The sequence below is a fragment of the Laccaria bicolor genome, genomic scaffold (genome assembly GCF_000143565.1).
Source record: "Laccaria bicolor S238N-H82 LACBIscaffold_61 genomic scaffold, whole genome shotgun sequence".
Lineage (NCBI taxonomy): Eukaryota > Fungi > Basidiomycota > Agaricomycetes > Agaricales > Hydnangiaceae > Laccaria > Laccaria bicolor.
In genome coordinates, this window is record NW_001889932.1 from 80081 (window position 1) to 100025 (window position 19945).

Genomic DNA, 19945 nt, shown 5'->3' on the forward strand with positions numbered 1-19945 from the left:
AACTTGTAATGATGTAGCTCAGTCAATTCTCCACCGATTTACAAGAAAAAAAATGCGCCAGAATTGCATAGATATTCTCTATTCAAATGTATAAAAATCTACAATGTGTCTGATTTTGGTGGCTATGCAGCACCTATTAGCCCAATGTTGCCTACTCGAGCTATCAGCTTCACAATGGATAGGATTTTGGCTTAGAATTGCAGAGACTAAATAACCGATTAATATGTGGCTTCAATCCTACGGGTCCAGAATTTTAATTACTACCTCATAACTATGTTAAAGTGCCCATTCTTAGGGGTGATCTCGACATAGGGGCCACAAATAAAAATTCTGAATCCGTAGATCGATTAGAATTCAAATTCTAAGTAATATCCTCCTACAAACCATGCTCATACGTGTTGTGGTTGGAAAGCTATAGTCCAATCTCTCCAGAGTGCCAAATTTGGCAGGGAAAACAAGCTGATTTCGCATTTTTGGAGCAATAAATAAAATTTCTACATGGAAAACTCTCTCAGTGGATTCAATCACATCATTCCCTCAAACCCAGTGCAAAAAATATATTGAATTGGTGTTGTGGAAGGTACAAAGTCCATGTCTCAAGAAATTGGCCCTGTGACGCTATGTCACGGCATGTCACTGGTCATCACACTTACCAAGGATTGTGCAACACCACTAAAAGAGAACAATACAGCTGCAGTTAATCTGACTAATAACTATCGTTTTTGGTTTCTTCGCTTCCCAGGTGAGCTGTAACAATGGATGCCCCAGGATTCATCATTTTCGACACCGGTTCCTCGTTAAGTAAATTATTCGGTGCGATGTTAACCTCAGGTATCTTTACCAAAATAATGGTGACTGTGGATATTGGAAATGTTACTAAAGTTACAAGATGTTTCGCCCTACCAAGGTAACGGGTTGACGGAAAAAAGAGTCGAAAAATACATCAAAAAATCATCTCGACGCTTCAGTCCTTCTTGAAATCGACCCTGGTAACTTGAAGTGGAAGTTGAATTTTACCGCCTTCGCCTAACACAGTCGGAGTAACGACGGTGGTCGTTTGCCAGAATATCTCCTTCTTGGAAGGAGCGAAGCGGAAAGACTCGATCAAGAGTGACAGCACGATCTCTATAGCACAGCCAGAAAAAAAGGTTTAACGACTATAAGGAAAGAGTTGCAACGTCACTCGGACGACATACTTATCTCAATTTGCGAAAACTTGAAGCCGCTATGGAAATTTTGGTGAAGCGATCGTGTAGAGAAGAAACGAACACGTACACGCAAGCTCGTCCTCCCCCCATAAACGTCATCCTACGAGAAATAATGTTATAATCAAAGAAGAACGGAATAATTGGACGACGAACAGATGAGAATAGATTCCTGGGACATGTGCATCAGAGACAGATGAGGGAAGAGGGGAAAGCCATCTCTCCGGGATCCATTCAAGCGAGTCAGGGCCCCAAATGTCTGGGTTTCGGTTGGCTCCAATAATCGATATCATGACATTTGTGTTATTCGGGACCAGTATTTCGTGGATGAGTTTTCCGTTGACACCTTCCAAGGGTTTAGAGAGAGGCAAGACAATATCTCGGCGCGTCCTAGTAAGGATTCTGTTGGAGAGAATTAAAAATTGGAGAGAGGACTTGCACGTACGTTCTGGGGAGGAATGGTACGGGAGGGTAAAGACGAAGAGTTTCTCTGACAACGGCATCGAGATACGGGAGGTGCGATGTCAGTTCATCGTAAGGGAGGTCTCCTCTTTCGGCGCGGACCTCGGTGACCTCGCGACGCAATTTCTCTTGGATGTCTGGATGCTGCGATAGTAAGTGGAGTATACGAGATAGTGCGCTCGACGTCGTGTCCACCGCAGCGAATGTCAAAGCTCTTATGAAATTAAGGGGTTAGAAACGGTCATTGCGACACACGACAGGGAATACACACGATACTTGCGCAATAAGTTCATCATCTTCAAGCCTATCCTCCTCTGAGGCATCCATATTGGCTCTTACTAACGACGTCAATTAAAAAGGTTCAAAGATAATTCAAGTGACGTACGTAGCATGCTCATGATGTCCTTACCCTGCCCGATCTGCCTTGCCACGACATCGTCCCCATCCAACAACGCCTTCTTCTTCGATTCGAATATTTCCAAGGATGTCTTGTGCATAGCATCTACAATGTCGCGCACATCGTGCATGTTCTTCCACGGAAGTACGTCGATTATGAAGCGGCGGAATCGTGGGCTACCAATCTTGGCCATATGGAACAAGTATGCTTGGACGAGCGAGGTCTTTAGCAAAGCCGGCCTGAAGTGACTTGAGCTCCGTCGTTTTATATGAAGATTTCGAGCATGCTTACCCTAAATGTTTCAGTGCCGAACTATATGGATTTGGGGTGACGTTTTCTGCAAGAGTATCAAAGGAGTATCCAAATCCACTTTGACCGATTAGTTCAAGCATTGTTCGACCCATCCACGAGATCATGTCAATCTAAAATATATTGAGGACACGGCGAAGGTCTCGGTATTGCAACTTACCTCTTGAGGGCCGTTGCTGACCTTCTTCGCAATAGAGTCTCGGAGCTGAAGTAACATTCCAGTTTGTATAAATATATCAACAACCTGATACTGACCTGATAAATCACACGATAGAAGGTGGGTACTGGGGCAACGTTCAACAACATGGCGACGTCAGGAAAACACGACTGTTCTACTAACCCATTACACGGATGTTCGTGACAGAGAATACTGGGTTGAACATCTTTCTTTGCCGGCGATGATAATCCCCTAGAATAAATCAAAACGGCGAGCTTATAAAGCGTATCTACATCACATACCGAGAGTCGACATCAAAGCTTTACCGAAGATCAGAAGGTTGCCTCTGGTGGCGAAAGTTCGTCAGTGATAGAACCGTAAATCAGAAGGAGAATAACTACTGAATAAATGCCGATGGTTCTTCGTAGACATATTGATCCTGCTTGCTGTGAGCGAAGATAGGTTATTACAACATGCAGCTGACCTTGACAACGATGTGATGCAAAGCCTTTGGATCGTATACATATAACTGGCTTTCCTATGTTGTTTAAACAGGGTGTTAGATTGTACTCTGCCCTCTAAGGTTAGTTGACGCACGCCAAACAGAGCCTTGACCTTTACAACCCCTCCGTCTGATATGCCTCGTTCACTTCTGTAATAAATACAAGACGTAGCACTTACACTTCGCTGCAATCTCCTTGTGGAACTCCCAACCGTGAGTCGTAAAAAGCTGTCGATAATTTCCTAAATAAATGCTCAGGGGTGCTTCGTTTCGCGAGGATAAATATCGCACCTTTGAAAAACGATGGAGAGGGAGGAGCCGGGATGTTATCCAGAGATGTCTTGACGACGTACTGGCGGACTATTCGCCAGAACGCGAAAGATACGCCGTATATAAGTATCACTTGAAAAATCAGATAGAGCATGGCGAAGGAAGCGCGGGTTGATATGTAGTCGGAAGGAGCATCTGCCTAGCATATATAGCATCGCTCATCCAGAGGCGAGAAACAAAAGAGGCACGAGAGGATTACTTCAGCGAATATCCACCGGCTAGATGACACAGTTATGAGTACGTTGGTACAAGCCCAGCTGAGAATATGAATAAGGATTCATAAGCTTTGTGGGGCGAGGGGAAAGGATTACCACCAAATGAAGAAGGATGGAAGGACAAAAAGGCGGACGTGGGGACCCGTCTTTGTCAGGTAACCATTCCTTTGAGCTTCCGACCAATCCCGCATGTGAGTTCTACGAGATGGTTATTACGCTGATTGATCCCATGAGACGTTGTTTGTATACATACAAGGTCCAGAAAGTGCAAAAGCCCGCGGTGAATGTCGTTCCCACTCTTTGATGTCCTTTTTGGAAAGAAGCACCACGTTATCACCCCCGGTAGCCGCCCATATTACTTATCGAAGTGGAGAGGGTCCGAGATACACCCTTGGGACTTCTGTTCTTCGTTGGTGGCCTGAAATGGCAATGGGTGGTTGCTGCACATACCTGGACAGCGTTTTTGAGGTGGGGGAATGAGGGAGGCTGAAAGCTAATGAAGATGAGGATTCCAATGTCATCCTTCGGCGCTCCAAGCCCACCTGGCATTTGTCAGTCCGCTGGACTCCACCAACGTTGATTGAAGTGACAGTGTTTACCGACGTCGACTGTCGATGATGGGGATCCCTTCATCCGTCTTGATTATTCGCACCTGAGTAATTATCTCTCGGTTGATGTGTCATTTATCGGTATGCGAGTTGTATTGAGGCCTGTTCCCCGCGGCTGAGATATGTTTGCGATGAGCGGGTAGAATTTTGTGCCCGTTCGTTATGTAAATTTCTCACCGGGGTTGAAAATCAGTGTCACACTTGCGTGATGTCGAGATGATACTGAAGTCACGCCGTCTCCTCGTCCAACAAGGCTTCCGATACAACTCTCCAGCTTCCAATTCACAGATCCACTACTTGCAAAAGTGTATACTTTTACTAAGGTTACCATAGGTGTTGCTGTTCAGTCATCTTACGTCGTGCATACTAGGTTTTTAACATCAACGACCGTGGCGTCATCCATCGAATCCAACGCCGGCGGAGGTGGTCGTGCAGGACGAAAATCCAAAAGGTCGGATCGTGTTTCTACACGCGACGGGCAAGGCGACGGCGTAAGGAAGGCATGGCCTAAGAAAGTAGCTTCTCCAAAGGTCGATGGGAATAAGATCCGTCCAACACATTGTAAGTTGGGATCTTCTTCACACCCACTCTGTTTTTGATCCCCTCAAACAGTTCTCGCTCTCCCTCTCGTAAGTCCTATCACTCCCTTACTTACGAACAACTCTATTCAACTCGACGAAGAACAACCACCCCACTCTACGCGCCAAAATCGGCACCTTTCAAAATGCATTACTAGCACAAGGGCGTCCCAACCCTCAAGTTCCCGGACCGTCGACACGCATTGGCGGGCTCGACAAATCCATCGTGATCGACCCAAGAAGGCTACATCTAACTCTCGGCGTGATGGCGCTCGAGGCCGACAATTCAGATCCAAGCCCATCCACCACACCAACCAAGAAAACCCCACAAACCGCACTCGCACTCCTCGCTTCCCTCCGCCCACATATCCTAGACATCCTCAACGGCGATGAGGGCGTGAAAGTAACATTAAACGAGATGGGGTGGTTCCCTGAAGGCGGCAAGGGCAAGAACGTGCTGTTTTTCGGACCTGGGAGTGTTGAAGACCAGAAGCTGTGGGCTGTCTCTGGTAAATATCTCCGTGTATTCTTGGGTACTAGTTGATTCTGGTGTTAGATCTCATACATCAAAAGTTCAAACTAGAAGGATACATCACCGATACGCGACCACTCAAAGTTTGTCTTTTCTGGTTTTCCATCCATAAGCCTAGTACTCACGTTTCCAGCTACATTGCACCATCCTCAACACGAGCCATCGAAAACCGCGGAACTTTAGACTAGGATTGGACATTGAGGATGTTTTGGTGAGCGACGCTATGCGGAAATTATCGGCAGGCGATGCGTCGGAAACGCTAGCGAACGCTGGGAACGTGAAAGTCGACTCTTTGGGGACGTACGATGTGCGTGAGGTTCAGTTATGGGTTATGGGGAGCCATGGACCTGATAATGAGTATGTGAGCTGTGGTGGCATTTCATTGTCGTAATTACTACTCTGACAGCGTTTGAAATTTCTTAACTATGCTGAACGCTTTGCGGGGGCATCATGATTCAAGTCAAACTTTACTGGCATTTACAAGAAGCAAAAGTCATCTGAAACGTTCTGCCTATCCGATTCTGTTATCAGACTGCAGCTAGTACTACGTGAAGACTCGACCCGTTCACGTCGGGGAAGGAGGATGTCTTTTAGTGAATAATAATGACTCACAGCGCACGCGTCACCGGTACCTCACCTGCTAGAACTGAGTAGAAGGCCCACCACCTCGTCACTGAGCGATTTTTTAAACAACATGGTGACCAATCATTGCGTGGTTTTTTGGATGATGCCCTTTGTCAGCGACTCTTGGCGCTGACGCACAAATGCCTCAACTTACCCATTTCGGCAAATTTCATAACACCCCAGAAAACTATAAAGGGGAACGACGGCGTTTGGGTATTTCATCATTCATACTCAAGCTACCAGTTACTAGACCTCCAGAAGACATCATGCTCTTTGTGAGTACATCGGTTACGATCTTTTGAATATGCCTAACTTTCTTGCGATTTAGAATACCTTCACCCCTATCTCTCGAGTTTCTTCTACAGGATGCTCCTGCACGTCGTGCAAGTGCACCAGGTAAGCCTAAATTACTTATTTTTTTTGGAGATTTTGATGTCTGATTTATGTTTCTTGTAGCTGCACCTGCGGGACCGCCCCTGTTAACGAGGCAGGATGTGGAAGCACAACCTGCAATTGCACCAAGTGAGTCGCTGCTTTGTCGGTGGAAGACTAGTTATAATTACTGATGAATTTCATTCAGCTGCGCGTGCAAGCCTGAGGAATGCAAGTGCTAAGTGGACAGAGTATAGTACCCGCTCTGGACATCCGAAGGCATGGCTTGAGGAATTTTCATAGCAGAAACCCGTCGAATTTTTGCAGTAGAATTTTTGTAGTAGTATGTAATAAAGTGATCATAATGGTTGGCTTGTGACGAACGCGGTAGTCTGCAAAAACACTTTAGATCTTCTTATCTCCAATCAGGGTTACCCGACAATCGACCTGGACCCGATAATAATGAGCATGTGAGCTGTGGTGGCATTTCGTTGTCGGAAGGAAATTATAGTGAACGCTTTCCGGAGAGCATCATGGCATGAATGTACAAGAAGCAAAAGTCATCTACGCGAAAACTCAACGAAACGTTCTGCCCAAGTATAAGAAGTCAAAAGCGTCTGTTGCGTGAATTATTAGTACAAGCCGGATTGCGGTACAAATGAAGGCAATACACTGACATGGTAATAACAGCTGTCATCGTCAGAAAATTGAGGCAAAGCATTGGGTTTTGCTTTGAGGGGAACCCGCAGTCTCTGTATATTCGGAGGTGAGATATCTGGGAATATTCGGGCAGGGGGGGGAGTGCGCACAGGTGATACGATGGTGTGTTTTCGCCTCAAAGTCAAGCCTGTCTTGTTGAGAATATTATCAATCCCTTGCTTCTTCAAGAATTCGGAAAACGGCTTGGAATTATCATAGAGAGTGTCAACGACATCAGCGAGGATGTACAGCTTGGTCTTCATATCATCTAAGCAGAGTAAGCAATGACCTGCAAAGTAATCGCGTAATCAGTCTGGACGTACTGAAATCCATGTGATTCCACTCCGCGCCCTCGTGATAAGGTAAGAATTGGACTGTCCGGCCACGACAATTATTAAAGGCTTACCTGCTTTACTTTATTCCACAGACTATCCATAAGCTTAGTGTTAACCGATTCACCTGCCCCGGAAACGCGGCCGTTGGCTTGGACCATGAACCAATTCATGAAATACCCGACGATAGCAGCAGTGCGATTATCACAGAGCAAAGGGGACCAGGACATTAAAACGTTATTCAGACCTACATAATTGACGTCGATGATATTTGAAACATCGATGCGGTCGAAACGGATGCTCGAAGGGATGCCGTCCGCAGTCAACGAGCCGTCTCGAATTTTGCACGCAAGGTCGCATGCATCGAGCATCTGGACGAAGAAGGATGTTGACGTAGTTTGTAATCTATCAGCCACCCCACGCAGCTGTTCAGAGAGGAAAAAGTAGAGGCAGCCGTAAATGTCTTCGGCGTTGGCTCCGTGTGCTTTCCCGACGTTCACCACATCCCCTATGCTGTCCAACAATTACGCAATGCTGTTTCTGAAGAAGAATATGGACTTACTCCCAACCTTCCAATGGGTCAGCGTAATCGGATTCAAACCACCCCCCTTCGAGCGAAAAAAGAGAGAGGTTTGGGGCGTTGAAATGGGCGGTTGGGGCCCCGCAGGGAAGAACAAGGCCAAATCGGCGGAATTGTCGGAATGCGACGCGATGTGATGGTCGCAGTGCTGCGTACATTCTATCACGGTAATCTCCACGGCTTGGTGCATTTCTCACTTTGTCGTATTGGTTTTGGATATCTTGCACCGAGAAAGAGGTGGAGTTGTAATGCCCGAGATAAATACACATCGGTTTAGTTATGGTACATCTTAGCGATGAATTTTGGCCAAGAGGAATGACTAGGGATCCAAACCCTTGATCGTAGGCTCGTTTCATCCATGAGGTAATGATTGCGGAGATTGAGATACGATACTCAGCAGGCATTAACATCGAGTACCAGAAGTGTAGGGCGATATCGGCCGCCATAGCTTTGTCCGCAGTGGTTCCTAAGATAAGGAGTATGACGATATTGCGACAAACGATTGGCACGTTGTGGTCGTTCAATAGGATTTCGAGGTTCCCAGAGTAGTTGGACGGAAGACAATTTAGAGTGCGCACGACGTGCCGAAGATCTCTAGACGCTGAAACATGACTTCAGCCTCGCGATAAAAGAGTGTCAGAAATACGGACCAATGAATGCCAGGAAAAAATCCTTCGTCGCATTGTTCTCGTTGTCGGGGAGGTTGACTATGTCAATGGCGGGAGTGTTGCCCCATCTACAAATTGTAGATTAAAAGTCCATCATTAGATAGGCGGAGCAATGAGCATACAACGAAATGCCCTGTGATAAAGCGGACCACTCATGGCCTCCTTCCACAGGCCCTCCCACGATAAATGAAGGTAAGCGCTTTTCAACAGTCCAGCTAGGCCGCCAATTCGTGGAACGCAGTGCGTGCTTGCAGTCTAAGAATTGCAACAGATTGAGTACAACACTGGAGGTAGGCACTGAGAGATACCTTTCTTATGCCGGTGCCAGTGGGTCGTCTGGCAATCCTACACAAAAGGTCGGGGAAGCAAAACGACGACTAAGCAGTAAAGAGGATTACGCACTTTCGAACAATATGACACGAGTTTGCACGCGCTGCACGCCATCGTCCCTGGATTCCTGCAAGCATGATAGAGCTTCGGCTCGACGTTGGCACAGGGCAAAACAATTGGATGAGCATATTTTGGATTTGACACTTTCGTCAACTTCTGAAGGCAGTCATCCATGGCCTTCGAGTTGAAGAGCTCGAGGTTGAGAGGTGATCCACTATCGTTCATGTGGATCACTTGCTAAGAATGGAGGTGAAAAGAGACGACAAGAATGGAATCAAGTGGGGAGGTCCTAGACTCTATAAACACTTGTGCCTCAAGGCGGCCTGCAGGTTTGCCGCAGAGTGTTGTGAGTCCAACCTCGTACGCAATCTAGGCAAAGATCGAGCGCCGAGACTGCTCGCCTTGTAAAGGACAAGCCTATTAGTATATATTTTGAGGGGAAACAATAGAAGACTTGCCACTCGTCTAAGGCGTGTTCTGAGCGTTTTGATATCCCTCTGACCTCTGTTCACCCTTCAATGCCTGACATCTGTGCAGGTCGAAGTCAGCGCTATATTCGCACTCAGAGAAAGATTAGTGAGAACCTGAACAGTCCCACAACTGTGTGGACACTGTTGGTGGAAAGACATGAACGGCCCGAGAAGTGCTGGAAGAAGCGACGGAATATGCCAGTACCAGGATCTCGGTTGTACAGGCGCGCAGTGGAGATTTACGGACAGATTTGACACTAGACCTGTAGGATGGGGTGAATAACCGCTCAGGTGACCGTATTCGAAAAGCCTAACCTCGTTAAACTCATGGATCGTTCAACCGTGGCATCCAAGTGACATCGATGTGCTCCCCCGTGTTGCTCCCGTGCCCCATCTTCCAGTGCTTTGCTTTAATTTGCGTCAACCATAAACACAGACCAAAGTGTAAGTGCGTCTTCACCTGTGCTCGTAGAGGAATCGTAGTTAGCAGCAAGAGGCAGCAAGTTCAAGTTGGGTGATCATGAGAGACATGTGTCAATGTCACGTGGTGAGACCATAACAACCAAAGTTACCAAACAATACACGCACTTGAGACGCGTCTGTGCCGTTCACTTGATCACCACAACATTGTGAAATGAAGTTGGGCACCATCAAGCACTGTCACAAAGTTGTGGTAACTAATTGAACGGCGATATCGTTGGTAAAATTATGTTGTACAGTAATTTTCTAATGTAATATAACGCTGTAATAGTACTGTCAGTTTCAGCTACCGTAAAGGGATAGAGCTTCTCAACGTACAAAAAATTGAAGCATCTGATGAGCCTATTTTTGGGATAAAACTATTGAGAAACCCCGTTTCTGCGGAGACCCCCAGGGTTTCCGAGGCTTTGGAGAAACCCTTGGCTTTTGTGAAATTTAACTTCCGGCCATAATCCGGCTGATCCAGTCGTGCGGCGGCTTACACAATAGTCGAGCCTTCCCACATAAATACTTTGTAAATACTTACTAGGACTCCCAATTCTTTCTTGACACTACACTATGTAGATATTTAGGGTTAGCCTCACTCTTGCAAGACGCAGCCCTCATTTTCAAAATGAGTATATCTATTGTGGGGGACACCAAGACATTTTGTTTGTGCTTGGAAGTTGCAAGTCCAAATTGTCATTTACCAATACACACTACGACACAACCCAGCTTCACCAGGACATTTCTAAAATGTGTGGGTGAATCAACATTCAACTTGAACCATCGAGATGAACAGAGGAACAAGGAAATGACCCCAGCAACCCAAATGAAATGTCAGAATGGCCACAAGGCCCCATCTATCAGGTAACCCAAGGGGGTGGCGGAACGTGGATCCCGGATATAGGGTTAGGGGGGGGGGCTCCACTTGGGGGTCGAAATATTTTTTGTGACCTACTTTGCAAAAGTCCTGCCAATAAGCCAAATCATGCTCCCCAAAGAAGTTGGGAAGTTCAGATGCATGGCAAACACTTAATCTATGTATTTACTGTCCGAAATTTTGACTGAGAGCAAAAAAAAAGTCAACAAACTTTTTTATAACACTGCTCAGATTCGCAAAAAGTATGGCAAAGAAGAAGTAAGTCCCTATTTTAGATATATATTCTAATGCAATACTGTATTACAGACAAGTGTCAGGGTTTACGAGCGACACCAAGCTTTGTTGCCCAGAATGTGAGAAAGAGATTCCTGTTGGAACAGGCAGTCAAGCAAATCTGCAGCAGCATATCGACTTGTATGGATACTATGGGGGTGAAGTGTTGTTGCATGTAGTAACAGATCCAAAATGTAACATAAGTACTACATACCTACTTGAGTATGTTTTTGACATAGGAACTCGGAAGTTTCCTTTTTTGGGGGGTAGGGGGGGTAGACTGAGGGTGCCTTAATTTGTAATGCGACTGTATATCTAAAATCCACGTTCCGCCACCCCCTTGAGGTAACCATGCAACCGTGAACTGTCGTTGTGCAGAAGGCTATGCATAGCAGGTAAGTATGATTACATTCGGAAGATATTTCAAATTACCTTGGGAGTCTGGGACCTCGTCGGTGAGCATTTTGAGTCTTGACGGAAGTCTGGAAGAAGACTTGCTTTGTGTTATTGCAATATTTGCAGTGCTGTAGGAACACTATTCGGTGCACCGTGATCAGTTGTTTCATTGATTGGTTTGACTGTGGACGGCATTGTGGGGTATGAGTATTGAAGGACAGAAACTTCGACAAGTTTTTTGTAACACACAGTAAGGAGGATTGGAATTTGAATGACAACTGCCATCCCAGGTAATCGGGCATCATCAAGTCCAACATCATTCGCTCCCTTCCACCTTGTACTAGTTGCATGGGGTGCTGGCAGAGCAGATTGCGGATTGGGGGTGCACTTAAGCCTTACGTTGTACTGTACTAATACGACCAACTGTTCAGGCCCCTTGGGGTGTGACACCTTTTGACCATCTCTTTGTCGCTTCATTGTCCTGTGTGATGTGTGACGAAGAGTTTTTGCTCTTCATCCACCACTATTTCTCAGATGGTTTGGCCCAGTGACCTGTCAATTTTTTGGCTGGAAGGTAAGCATGCATTCCTCAAGTATGGCATGGTTCTAAATATGTCAAATGTGATGCTTAAGAAAGGCACCACAGGTCCAGAAAAGAATGACTATTTTTAATTCAAAGAAAAAACTCTTCAAAACTTGGTGTGATGCATGACATCACGCCTACTTCCCTTCCTTCACAACCGTTTGTGATGCTCAGTAAAAAGCAAAGTCAATGAAAATCATAGCAAGTCAGAGGTTAGTCAGAAATATATAACACATCTGTCATTTTCATGCCTCCCTCCCCTTGGCATCAAATGGGAGGTGAGTTTAGTTGTAAGTTAGTATCAACATTGTCATACCTTTTATATACATGGCTATGTCAAGAGTCTTTGTCTACAAATTGAGGGCATGAGGCTGCAGGCTGTGGTGCTTTGGACTTGGAGCTGCTGAGCGTTGAAAGTCACATGATCACTCAACTCGACATGTTGGAACTTGAAAGTCTTGAACTTGAACTTGTCACTTTCCTCCTTGCACAAAGTCTTTGACCTCATCTCTTCGGCTGGGCAACAATAAGTTCATTTTATTGCTGTCTACTCATTCTGCTATAGCTTGCTCATCAGACTTATTACCTCCTCCAGATGTTTGCAAAATGATTCCTTCAAGAATTGAGAAGTGCAGCGCGTTGCAGAGAGTAAGTCCCCTAACTCAACATTATGGGTACCTAATTTGTATTCCTCACACTCTACTATGTCCAACATGTCTCAGTCACCAAGGCACATGAGGAGGAGGGGGCAGGCAAGTCGTTGGATGGAACAGGGTGGATTGTGGTTACAGGCTTGCAGGTGAGGCTCCTTCATATGGTATTCATCTCAGCTGCTGACCAATGAAAATGCAATGGCGATGCTTGACGAAGAGTGATATTAGCCTAGGTCTAGTGACAACACTCTTTTGCTGGATGTCCCACCATCACCACCACCAAAACATGATGAGCACAGATACTCTTTGCCCGATGACAACAACCATATTCTTGATGCCTCCTGCTCAAATCCAGGTGACACATCCATCACCTCCCTCCCCATTTCCCGTGCAAATACATGTTGGATCTACCACTCGATGGTGTCGTTGGAACCTTCAAATGGACTCGATGTGTTGCAGAGAGGCCTTGTATTCTGACATTATCCTGAGTCCTTATGCCAGTACTCTGGACCTGAGTGTTCTATACTTAGCCACTACATGTATCCTCTAAAGTGGTCAAATATAATTTATTCAGCCTATTTCCTATCTTGAATTGGGCCCAAGCATCAATGACTGAGATATGACTATTGTATGACTGGTACATGACTGAGGCATAGACTAATGTATGACTATTGTAGTACGAGGATAGTCAGAAACACTTAAAAAAAACGACATTTAGTCAGACAACCTCTAATTGATGACTTTCTCATGACTAACATGCGACTTTGCTATTTACTGAGTGTGATGTGTGATGTGAAGACGTGGTCATATAGTACAGTATACATACACTTGAGGCAGGGCCTAATAAATAATCAGGACAAATGGACCTCCTTAATTGTGGCCACTTGAAAAATAATGAAGTGAATGTGCATCCTGAAAACATTAATTCTCAAAATTAGAAAATAAAGAACAATAAGAACTTCAACCACATTTAATTTGCATATTTAAACGATGTCTTTGAGAAATAGTCTTGGTAGCCATGGCAACACCACTCAGCTGAAGAATATGTTAAAGAATAAAATAATGGAATTGGTCTGTCAATATGGCTGATGTTCTTATTGTTCAACAGTTTAAAATTTTGTTAATCAATGTTTTTGGCATACACAACAGCTTTATTATTCTAGGAGTGTCGACAATTACAGAGGTACCTTTGCCTAGATCAAACATTGGACCCTGTCTCAAGTGATACATGTTGCTCAAGAATTTGCCTTCGCATATGCCACAACAAAGTTAGTGATGCAGCCACTCTGAGGTAATTCGTGGCTTGTGGAAATCTAGATTCTAATTATTATAAAGGTAGGTTAAGTTCAAGTTAAGTTGACCCAAGGGACAAATTGTGAAGTACTTACATGGTGCGTCTGGCATTATCTCCTTCATCGTGAATGAATTAACTTCGCAGTCCGGTATTGCTTGCTTACTTGCTCGGAAATATGTAATTCTCACTACAGAATTATATGAAATTTATGTACTGACCAATCCTGTCATGCTCAAAAGCCGATTTGAAGGGGCCGACGTCCTTAGCATAGTACCCCTCTTGTATGAGCAGACTTGTCACTCATCTAATACCTAGATATTGGCATGGCCGTCAAGTCTTGACCTTGCATGAATGCATGTCTACGACCCACAGTAGACTCAAAGCAACAAAGTGAGAACATAGGATCTTTCGTCGTTATGGTAGAAGGAACAACGTCGGTGTGCAAGCGTCAAGACGACCTGCGGCTGACGTAACAATGGATGGCTGGAGAGCATGTGACATTTCCGGAGGGGTTTCTTCCAGAAATGGAGGGCATGTCAGTAGGCTTGTCCCCAGCTGGCTTTTTGATTACATAATTGACTCACGTGACTCCTCAATTCGAAAAGCCGGCTGGTCACTCTTGTCGCCATTTTGAGAGGGCGAAAATCTCCCTGCCATTTCAGAGGGGGTCACTTAGTCGAAAAAAGTGTGGAATGATGAAAAAAAGTGCTCAGGGAGGGTATACAAAAAGTGATTTTTGAGAGGCATAGAGTAGATTTGAGTATATAAGTTTTTGTGTAAAATTTTGAAGTGACTTTGTCGTCGTCGTTGATGGGTCTGTGCGCGCAACCTCAGTCCAAGTCCTCATCACTGTCTCCTTGCTCGTTGCTATCCCAATCCATCCCAGGGTCATCCAACACCAAATCATCCATCTCTAATGCCACATCCTCTTCCTCTAGTCGCGTAAGGGTTGGTGAATCAGCAAACAAATCCTTGTCATAAGGATCTTCGCGATCTTCCTCATCCTCTGAGTCTGAAGTTATTGCCAACTGGGGTAAGCCTTCGTATTCGTCTTCCGAACCTGTTTCGTTGGCTGGTATTTGTTCAGTGATCACAGGGATGGGGACAGCTGTCGAGGATTCAGGGTGATGCGTGTTGGCAGATATTAGGCATAGATTGGAAATAGGCACGAGTTTACGGCGCTCGCAAAGGCTGTCGTACTGAGCATTGAATTCAGCCAGTGGGTTGGTTGCGTTCCCATGAGCAAGTGCCACTAACCCAGTTGAGATGACATTGGGCACGGGGGTATCGTTTGCATCCAAAACCCTGCCGTCTTTCACAACATAGACTTCGTGCTCATTCAGAGCATCCATCAGGGTTTGAATGTCCTTATGTAGGTCAGGAATTGTGTGCTTTGATCCCAGCTGAGAACCTAATTCACTGTGAATCTTCTTCGCAACTCGCCGCAAGACATCAATACACAGAGAAACAAGAGAAAGCCAATCCCATGAATGACCGTCACTGTCGGCCTTGTATACTTTCTGTTGGAAGGTGGTAGCATCACAACATCATCAGCCGAACAGAGAGGGGCTCACCTTAATCCAGAAGTTGAGATGTTCCTGCACAAGGTCAATCTCAACGAAGGTATTAGCCTTTCCTGTAGGGTTAAGTAGCCAGTTCTGAACTATGATTTTTCTGGGAGAGAATGCTGGATGTAAGTGCAAGCTTGAATTGACTCTGCATGGATACATTACACATACCGAAGTTGAGATGTCCAAACATTGACGAGATTGTGAAGGAGGTGCAGCATTTTGTGTGCATATTTTAGCCATCCACTTCCCCAGTATGCAAAGGACCAAAGCTTGAGCACCAAGATAATAAGGCCTGAGTCACCAGATTTGATTGTGTCTGAAAAGAGTCGTGTGAGGAGAGCATCACACATAAACAAACTTGCATTCTCGAACACCATGTCACCTTTTGGAATGTGTGGAAGGGGAACTTCTTGGGGTTTCTTTGACTGCGCTGTTGCTTCACTTTTGGGCAGAATGTCGCTCTTTTTCTCTGCTTTCTTTTCTGCATCTGGTTTGCGTTCCTTGACAATTCTTGGTTCTTGAAGCTCTTGGACTCGATCAGCATTTGCGTATGTCTCCAGAATTTTGTGTGCATGGATACACATTGCTTCCCACGTCAGCTTCTTGCTGATGTATTCTTCTAGGGTGCTTGTTCCAGAGACTAGCAGGAGACAATGGAGGATGCAGGCATAGAGGGACACCATACTCAAATCACGACAGACATGAAATGATGGGAGGGAAGTCAGGACAATTGGGATCTGGTTGAGGCAAGTGTTGTGAAATGCGAGGCTTCCTGGACTGCGAGTTGATGATTTTCCAAAGTGAACTTGGAGGAGGCCATGACAATCGGCGATCTTTGCATGAAACAACCCAGGCATGAGTACGATATGTTTCCATGCATCAGCTCCGCTCTCATGACCCACACGTACATTCAGAATTGATCGCTGTCTCGCAATAGTCAACTGATCGCCAGCGATGATCTTGACGTACCACAAGTGGCTACCACCTTTATCATAAAACTAAGGCACTTGCCTGTAGAGCTGTGTGTATAAGTCCACAAGTTTTATGAAAGGCCTTTCATAGGTGTGTCCTGTGTCTTTCTTTCTTATGAGGGCTATGTTCTTTTCATAAAATGTAGGCAAAGACCACAGGACCCTTTCATAACATTTCTTAGGAGCTTTCATAAAAGCTTTCATAATTATTATCATGCACTTTCTATGAATTTTTCATTGACGCTGTTGAGTTCTTTCATTGTACTTTTCATAATTAAACCTGTGCGCTTTCAATAGGTATTTCATACACTGGGTTAGGTGTATTCATTGCCTTTTTCATAATTAATGGTGTGCGCTTTCATTGAATATTTCATTAGGAATTTTGGATGCTTTCATTGTTTTTTCATAATTAATGTTGTGCAATTTCAATAAATATTTCATTCCCTATGTTAGGTGTATTCATTGCCTCTTTCATATTTAATGGTGTGCGCTTTCATTGAATATTTCATTAGGAATATTGAATGCTTTCATTGTACTTTTCATAATTAATGTTGTGCAATTTCAATAAATATCTCATTCCCTAGGTCAGGTGTATTCAATGCCTCTTTCATATTTAATTGTGTGCGCTTTCATTGAATATTTCATTAGGAATATTGAATGCTTTCATTGTACTTTTCATAATTAATGTTGTGCAATTTCAATAAATATCTCATTCCCTAGGTCAGGTGTATTCAATGCCTCTTTCATATTTAATTGTGTGCGCTTTCATTGAATATTTCATTAGGAATATTGAATGCTTTCATTGTACTTTTCATAATTAATGTTGTGCAATTTCAATAAATATCTCATTCCCTATGTTAGGTGTATTCAATGCCTCTTTCATATTTAATTGTGTGCGCTTTCATTGAATATTTCATTAGGAATATTGGATGCTTTCATTGTACTTTTCATAATTAATGTTGTGCAATTTCAATAAATATCTCATTCCCTAGGTCAGGTGTATTCATTGCCTCTTTCATATTTAATTGTGTGCGCTTTCATTGAATATTTCATTAGGAATATTGAATGCTTTCATTGTACTTTTCATAATTAATGTTGTGCAATTTCAATAAATATCTCATTCCCTAGGTCAGGTGTATTCATTGCCTCTTTCATATTAAATGCTGTGCGCTTTCATTGAATATTTCATTATCAATTCTGGGTGCTTTCATTGTGCATTTCATAAATATTTCATTAGCTAGGTTATATGTATTCATTGCTTCTTTCATAATTAATGATGTGCACTTTCATTGAACATTCCACAGCTTTCATTGGGATTTTTCATTGAGTATCTCAATATTTCATTCCAATTTCATATCTGCCTCCAGGGCTATCATTATGATTTTTCATTATATTCCATGATAGCAATAAAATAGCTATTATGGTCCATCCAATGGGTCATTGGGAGGGTGGTCACATGACCAATTTCCAAAAATGGTAAAAAAACAAAAGTTGTAGCTCTTTACCATAGCTTCCTGAATCAGTTGGAATTATGTCCTAAAGTGCTTCCATTGTGGAGATATGAGATAAAAGGTTTTCAAAAGCGCTGCGTTTTTTTTTGTTTTTTGCAATTTTCTATATGAAAAGAACACTAAACAACATGATTTCAACAGATTTAGAAAGCTAAGAGAAGGGGCTACAACTATTGTATCGTGGGAAATTTATCCCAAAAAGGAAGGTACATGCCCTAAAAGGGTAATTGACACTGACAGACTACAAAAGATTGCTGATATACTACAAAAGTAAGTTATAGCCTACAAAGTTTACTAATAGACTACCAAAAAGACTACAAAAGTTGGACATAGACCACAAAGGTCAGACAAAGACTACAAAAATTAGTAGTGTCTGCTTTTTGAGACTACAAAAGTTAGTAGTGTCTGTTTTTTCAGACTACAATGGTTTGTAGTGTCCGCTTTTTTCATTACAAAAGTTAACAGTGTCCGCTTTTTGAGACTACAAAAGTTAGTAGTGACTGCTTTTTCAGACTACAATGGTTTGTAGTGTCCGCTTTTTTCATTACAAAAGTTAATAGTGTCCGCTTTTTGAGACTACAATGGTTTGTAGTGTCCGCTTTTTTCATTACAAAAGTTAATTGTACCTGCTTTTTCAGACTACAATGGTTTGTAGTGTCCGCTTTTTTCATTACAAAAGTTAATTGTACCTGCTTTTTCAGACTACAATGGTTTGTAGTGTCCGCTTTTTTCATTACAAAAGTTAATTGTGTCCACTTTTCTGACATATAGTATGTAGTGTGGTTAACTATGTATATATAGGTCATTGGGGATATGATTGAAGGATTGGGATGAGTTGACATTCTGCCACTTATGAATAGTTGCTTTTGATGTCAGGTCCATGGCTGTTTTTCATACTTGCAATCTGTCATGTCTTTTCACATGAGAAGTCACTATCCTATCTAATCAAAGGGTGTGTGTCACATGAATCCTGGATACACATTGAAAAACAGACAGGACCAACCACCTATTTAATTCACTTTTGGTACCTTTAAATCAATCTACTCAAGGCTGACCCCAGTGGTGAAGGCTTGGACAATGACAACTGGTCTTGGTATTGAAAGACATGACAAGTTGCATTGGTAGGACAGAGAATTTATCCCTCCAAAAAAATCATGTGAAGATTGACTGTGGTCAGACATAGGACAGCAGATACTGATCTGAGTGGAAGGTTGACCAACATCAAAGATAGGATAGTGGCTTCCCATGTGAAAAGACATGACAGATTGCAAGTATGGAAAACAGCCATGGACCTGACATCAAAAGCAACTATTCATAAGTGGCAGAATGTCAACTCATCCCAATCCTTCAATCATATCCCCAATGACCTATATATACATAGTTAACCACACTACATACTATATGTCAGAAAAGTGGACACTACAAACCGTTGTAGTCTCAAAAAGTGGACACTATTAACTTTTGAAATGGAAAAAGCGGACACTACAAACCATTGTAGCCTGAAAAAGCAGACACTACTAACTTTTGTAGTCTCAAAAAGCGGACACTATTAACTTTTGTAATGAAAAAAGCGGACACTACAAACCATTGTAGTCCGAAAATGCAGACACTACTAACTTTTGTAAAAAGCGGACACTATTAACTTTTGTAATGAAAAAACCGGACACTACAAACCATTGTAGTCCAAAAAAGCAGACACTACTAACTTTTGTAGTCTCAAAAAGCGGACACTACAAACCATTGTAGTCCGAAAAAATAGACACTACTAACTTTTGTAGTCTCAAAAAGCGGACACTACAAATCATTGTAGTCCGAAAATGCAGACACTACTAACTTTTGTAAAAAGCGGACACTATTAACTTTGGTAATGAAAAAACCGGACACTACAAACCATTGTAGTCCAAAAAAGCAGACACTACTA

The 19945-nt window shown here is 43.5% G+C and overlaps 5 protein-coding genes across 5 annotated transcripts; 2 read left to right on the forward strand and 3 right to left on the reverse strand.

Annotated features, from left to right (window-relative positions):
• Window positions 1-964: 964 nt before the first annotated feature.
• LACBIDRAFT_314449 (uncharacterized protein) lies at window positions 965-3456 on the reverse strand (the record flags this gene model as incomplete). Its single annotated transcript, XM_001889029.1, has 17 exons — window positions 965-1125; window positions 1197-1225; window positions 1276-1308; window positions 1362-1595; window positions 1651-1881; window positions 1939-2005; window positions 2053-2303; window positions 2356-2486; window positions 2534-2578; window positions 2629-2657; window positions 2714-2782; window positions 2833-2876; window positions 2932-2969; window positions 3015-3068; window positions 3128-3162; window positions 3212-3274; window positions 3324-3456. 17 exons carry the CDS (start codon window positions 3454-3456, stop codon window positions 965-967), a joined length of 1647 nt encoding a protein of 548 aa, XP_001889064.1.
• Window positions 3457-4401: 945 nt separating this feature from the next.
• On the forward strand, window positions 4402-5749 carry LACBIDRAFT_295804 (uncharacterized protein; the record flags this gene model as incomplete). Its single annotated transcript, XM_001888979.1, has 7 exons — window positions 4402-4490; window positions 4556-4746; window positions 4798-4814; window positions 4867-5272; window positions 5320-5378; window positions 5429-5656; window positions 5702-5749. 7 exons carry the CDS (start codon window positions 4402-4404, stop codon window positions 5747-5749), a joined length of 1038 nt encoding a protein of 345 aa, XP_001889014.1.
• Window positions 5750-6019: 270 nt separating this feature from the next.
• On the forward strand, window positions 6020-6594 carry LACBIDRAFT_314451 (uncharacterized protein; the record flags this gene model as incomplete). Its single annotated transcript, XM_001888980.1, has 5 exons — window positions 6020-6031; window positions 6103-6194; window positions 6248-6315; window positions 6376-6441; window positions 6500-6594. The coding sequence occupies 5 exons, from the start codon at window positions 6020-6022 to the stop codon at window positions 6592-6594; spliced, it is 333 nt and encodes a 110-aa protein (XP_001889015.1).
• Window positions 6595-6851: 257 nt separating this feature from the next.
• LACBIDRAFT_314452 (uncharacterized protein) lies at window positions 6852-9185 on the reverse strand (the record flags this gene model as incomplete). Its single annotated transcript, XM_001889030.1, has 9 exons — window positions 6852-6908; window positions 6969-7258; window positions 7314-7341; window positions 7397-7835; window positions 7885-8503; window positions 8553-8638; window positions 8693-8825; window positions 8879-8915; window positions 8973-9185. The coding sequence occupies 9 exons, from the start codon at window positions 9183-9185 to the stop codon at window positions 6852-6854; spliced, it is 1902 nt and encodes a 633-aa protein (XP_001889065.1).
• Window positions 9186-14801: 5616 nt separating this feature from the next.
• On the reverse strand, window positions 14802-16819 carry LACBIDRAFT_314453 (uncharacterized protein; the record flags this gene model as incomplete). The annotated part of the gene is made up of 5 exons (XM_001889031.1): window positions 14802-15491; window positions 15546-15645; window positions 15711-16520; window positions 16596-16676; window positions 16779-16819. 5 exons carry the CDS (start codon window positions 16817-16819, stop codon window positions 14802-14804), a joined length of 1722 nt encoding a protein of 573 aa, XP_001889066.1.
• Window positions 16820-19945: the final 3126 nt, after the last annotated feature.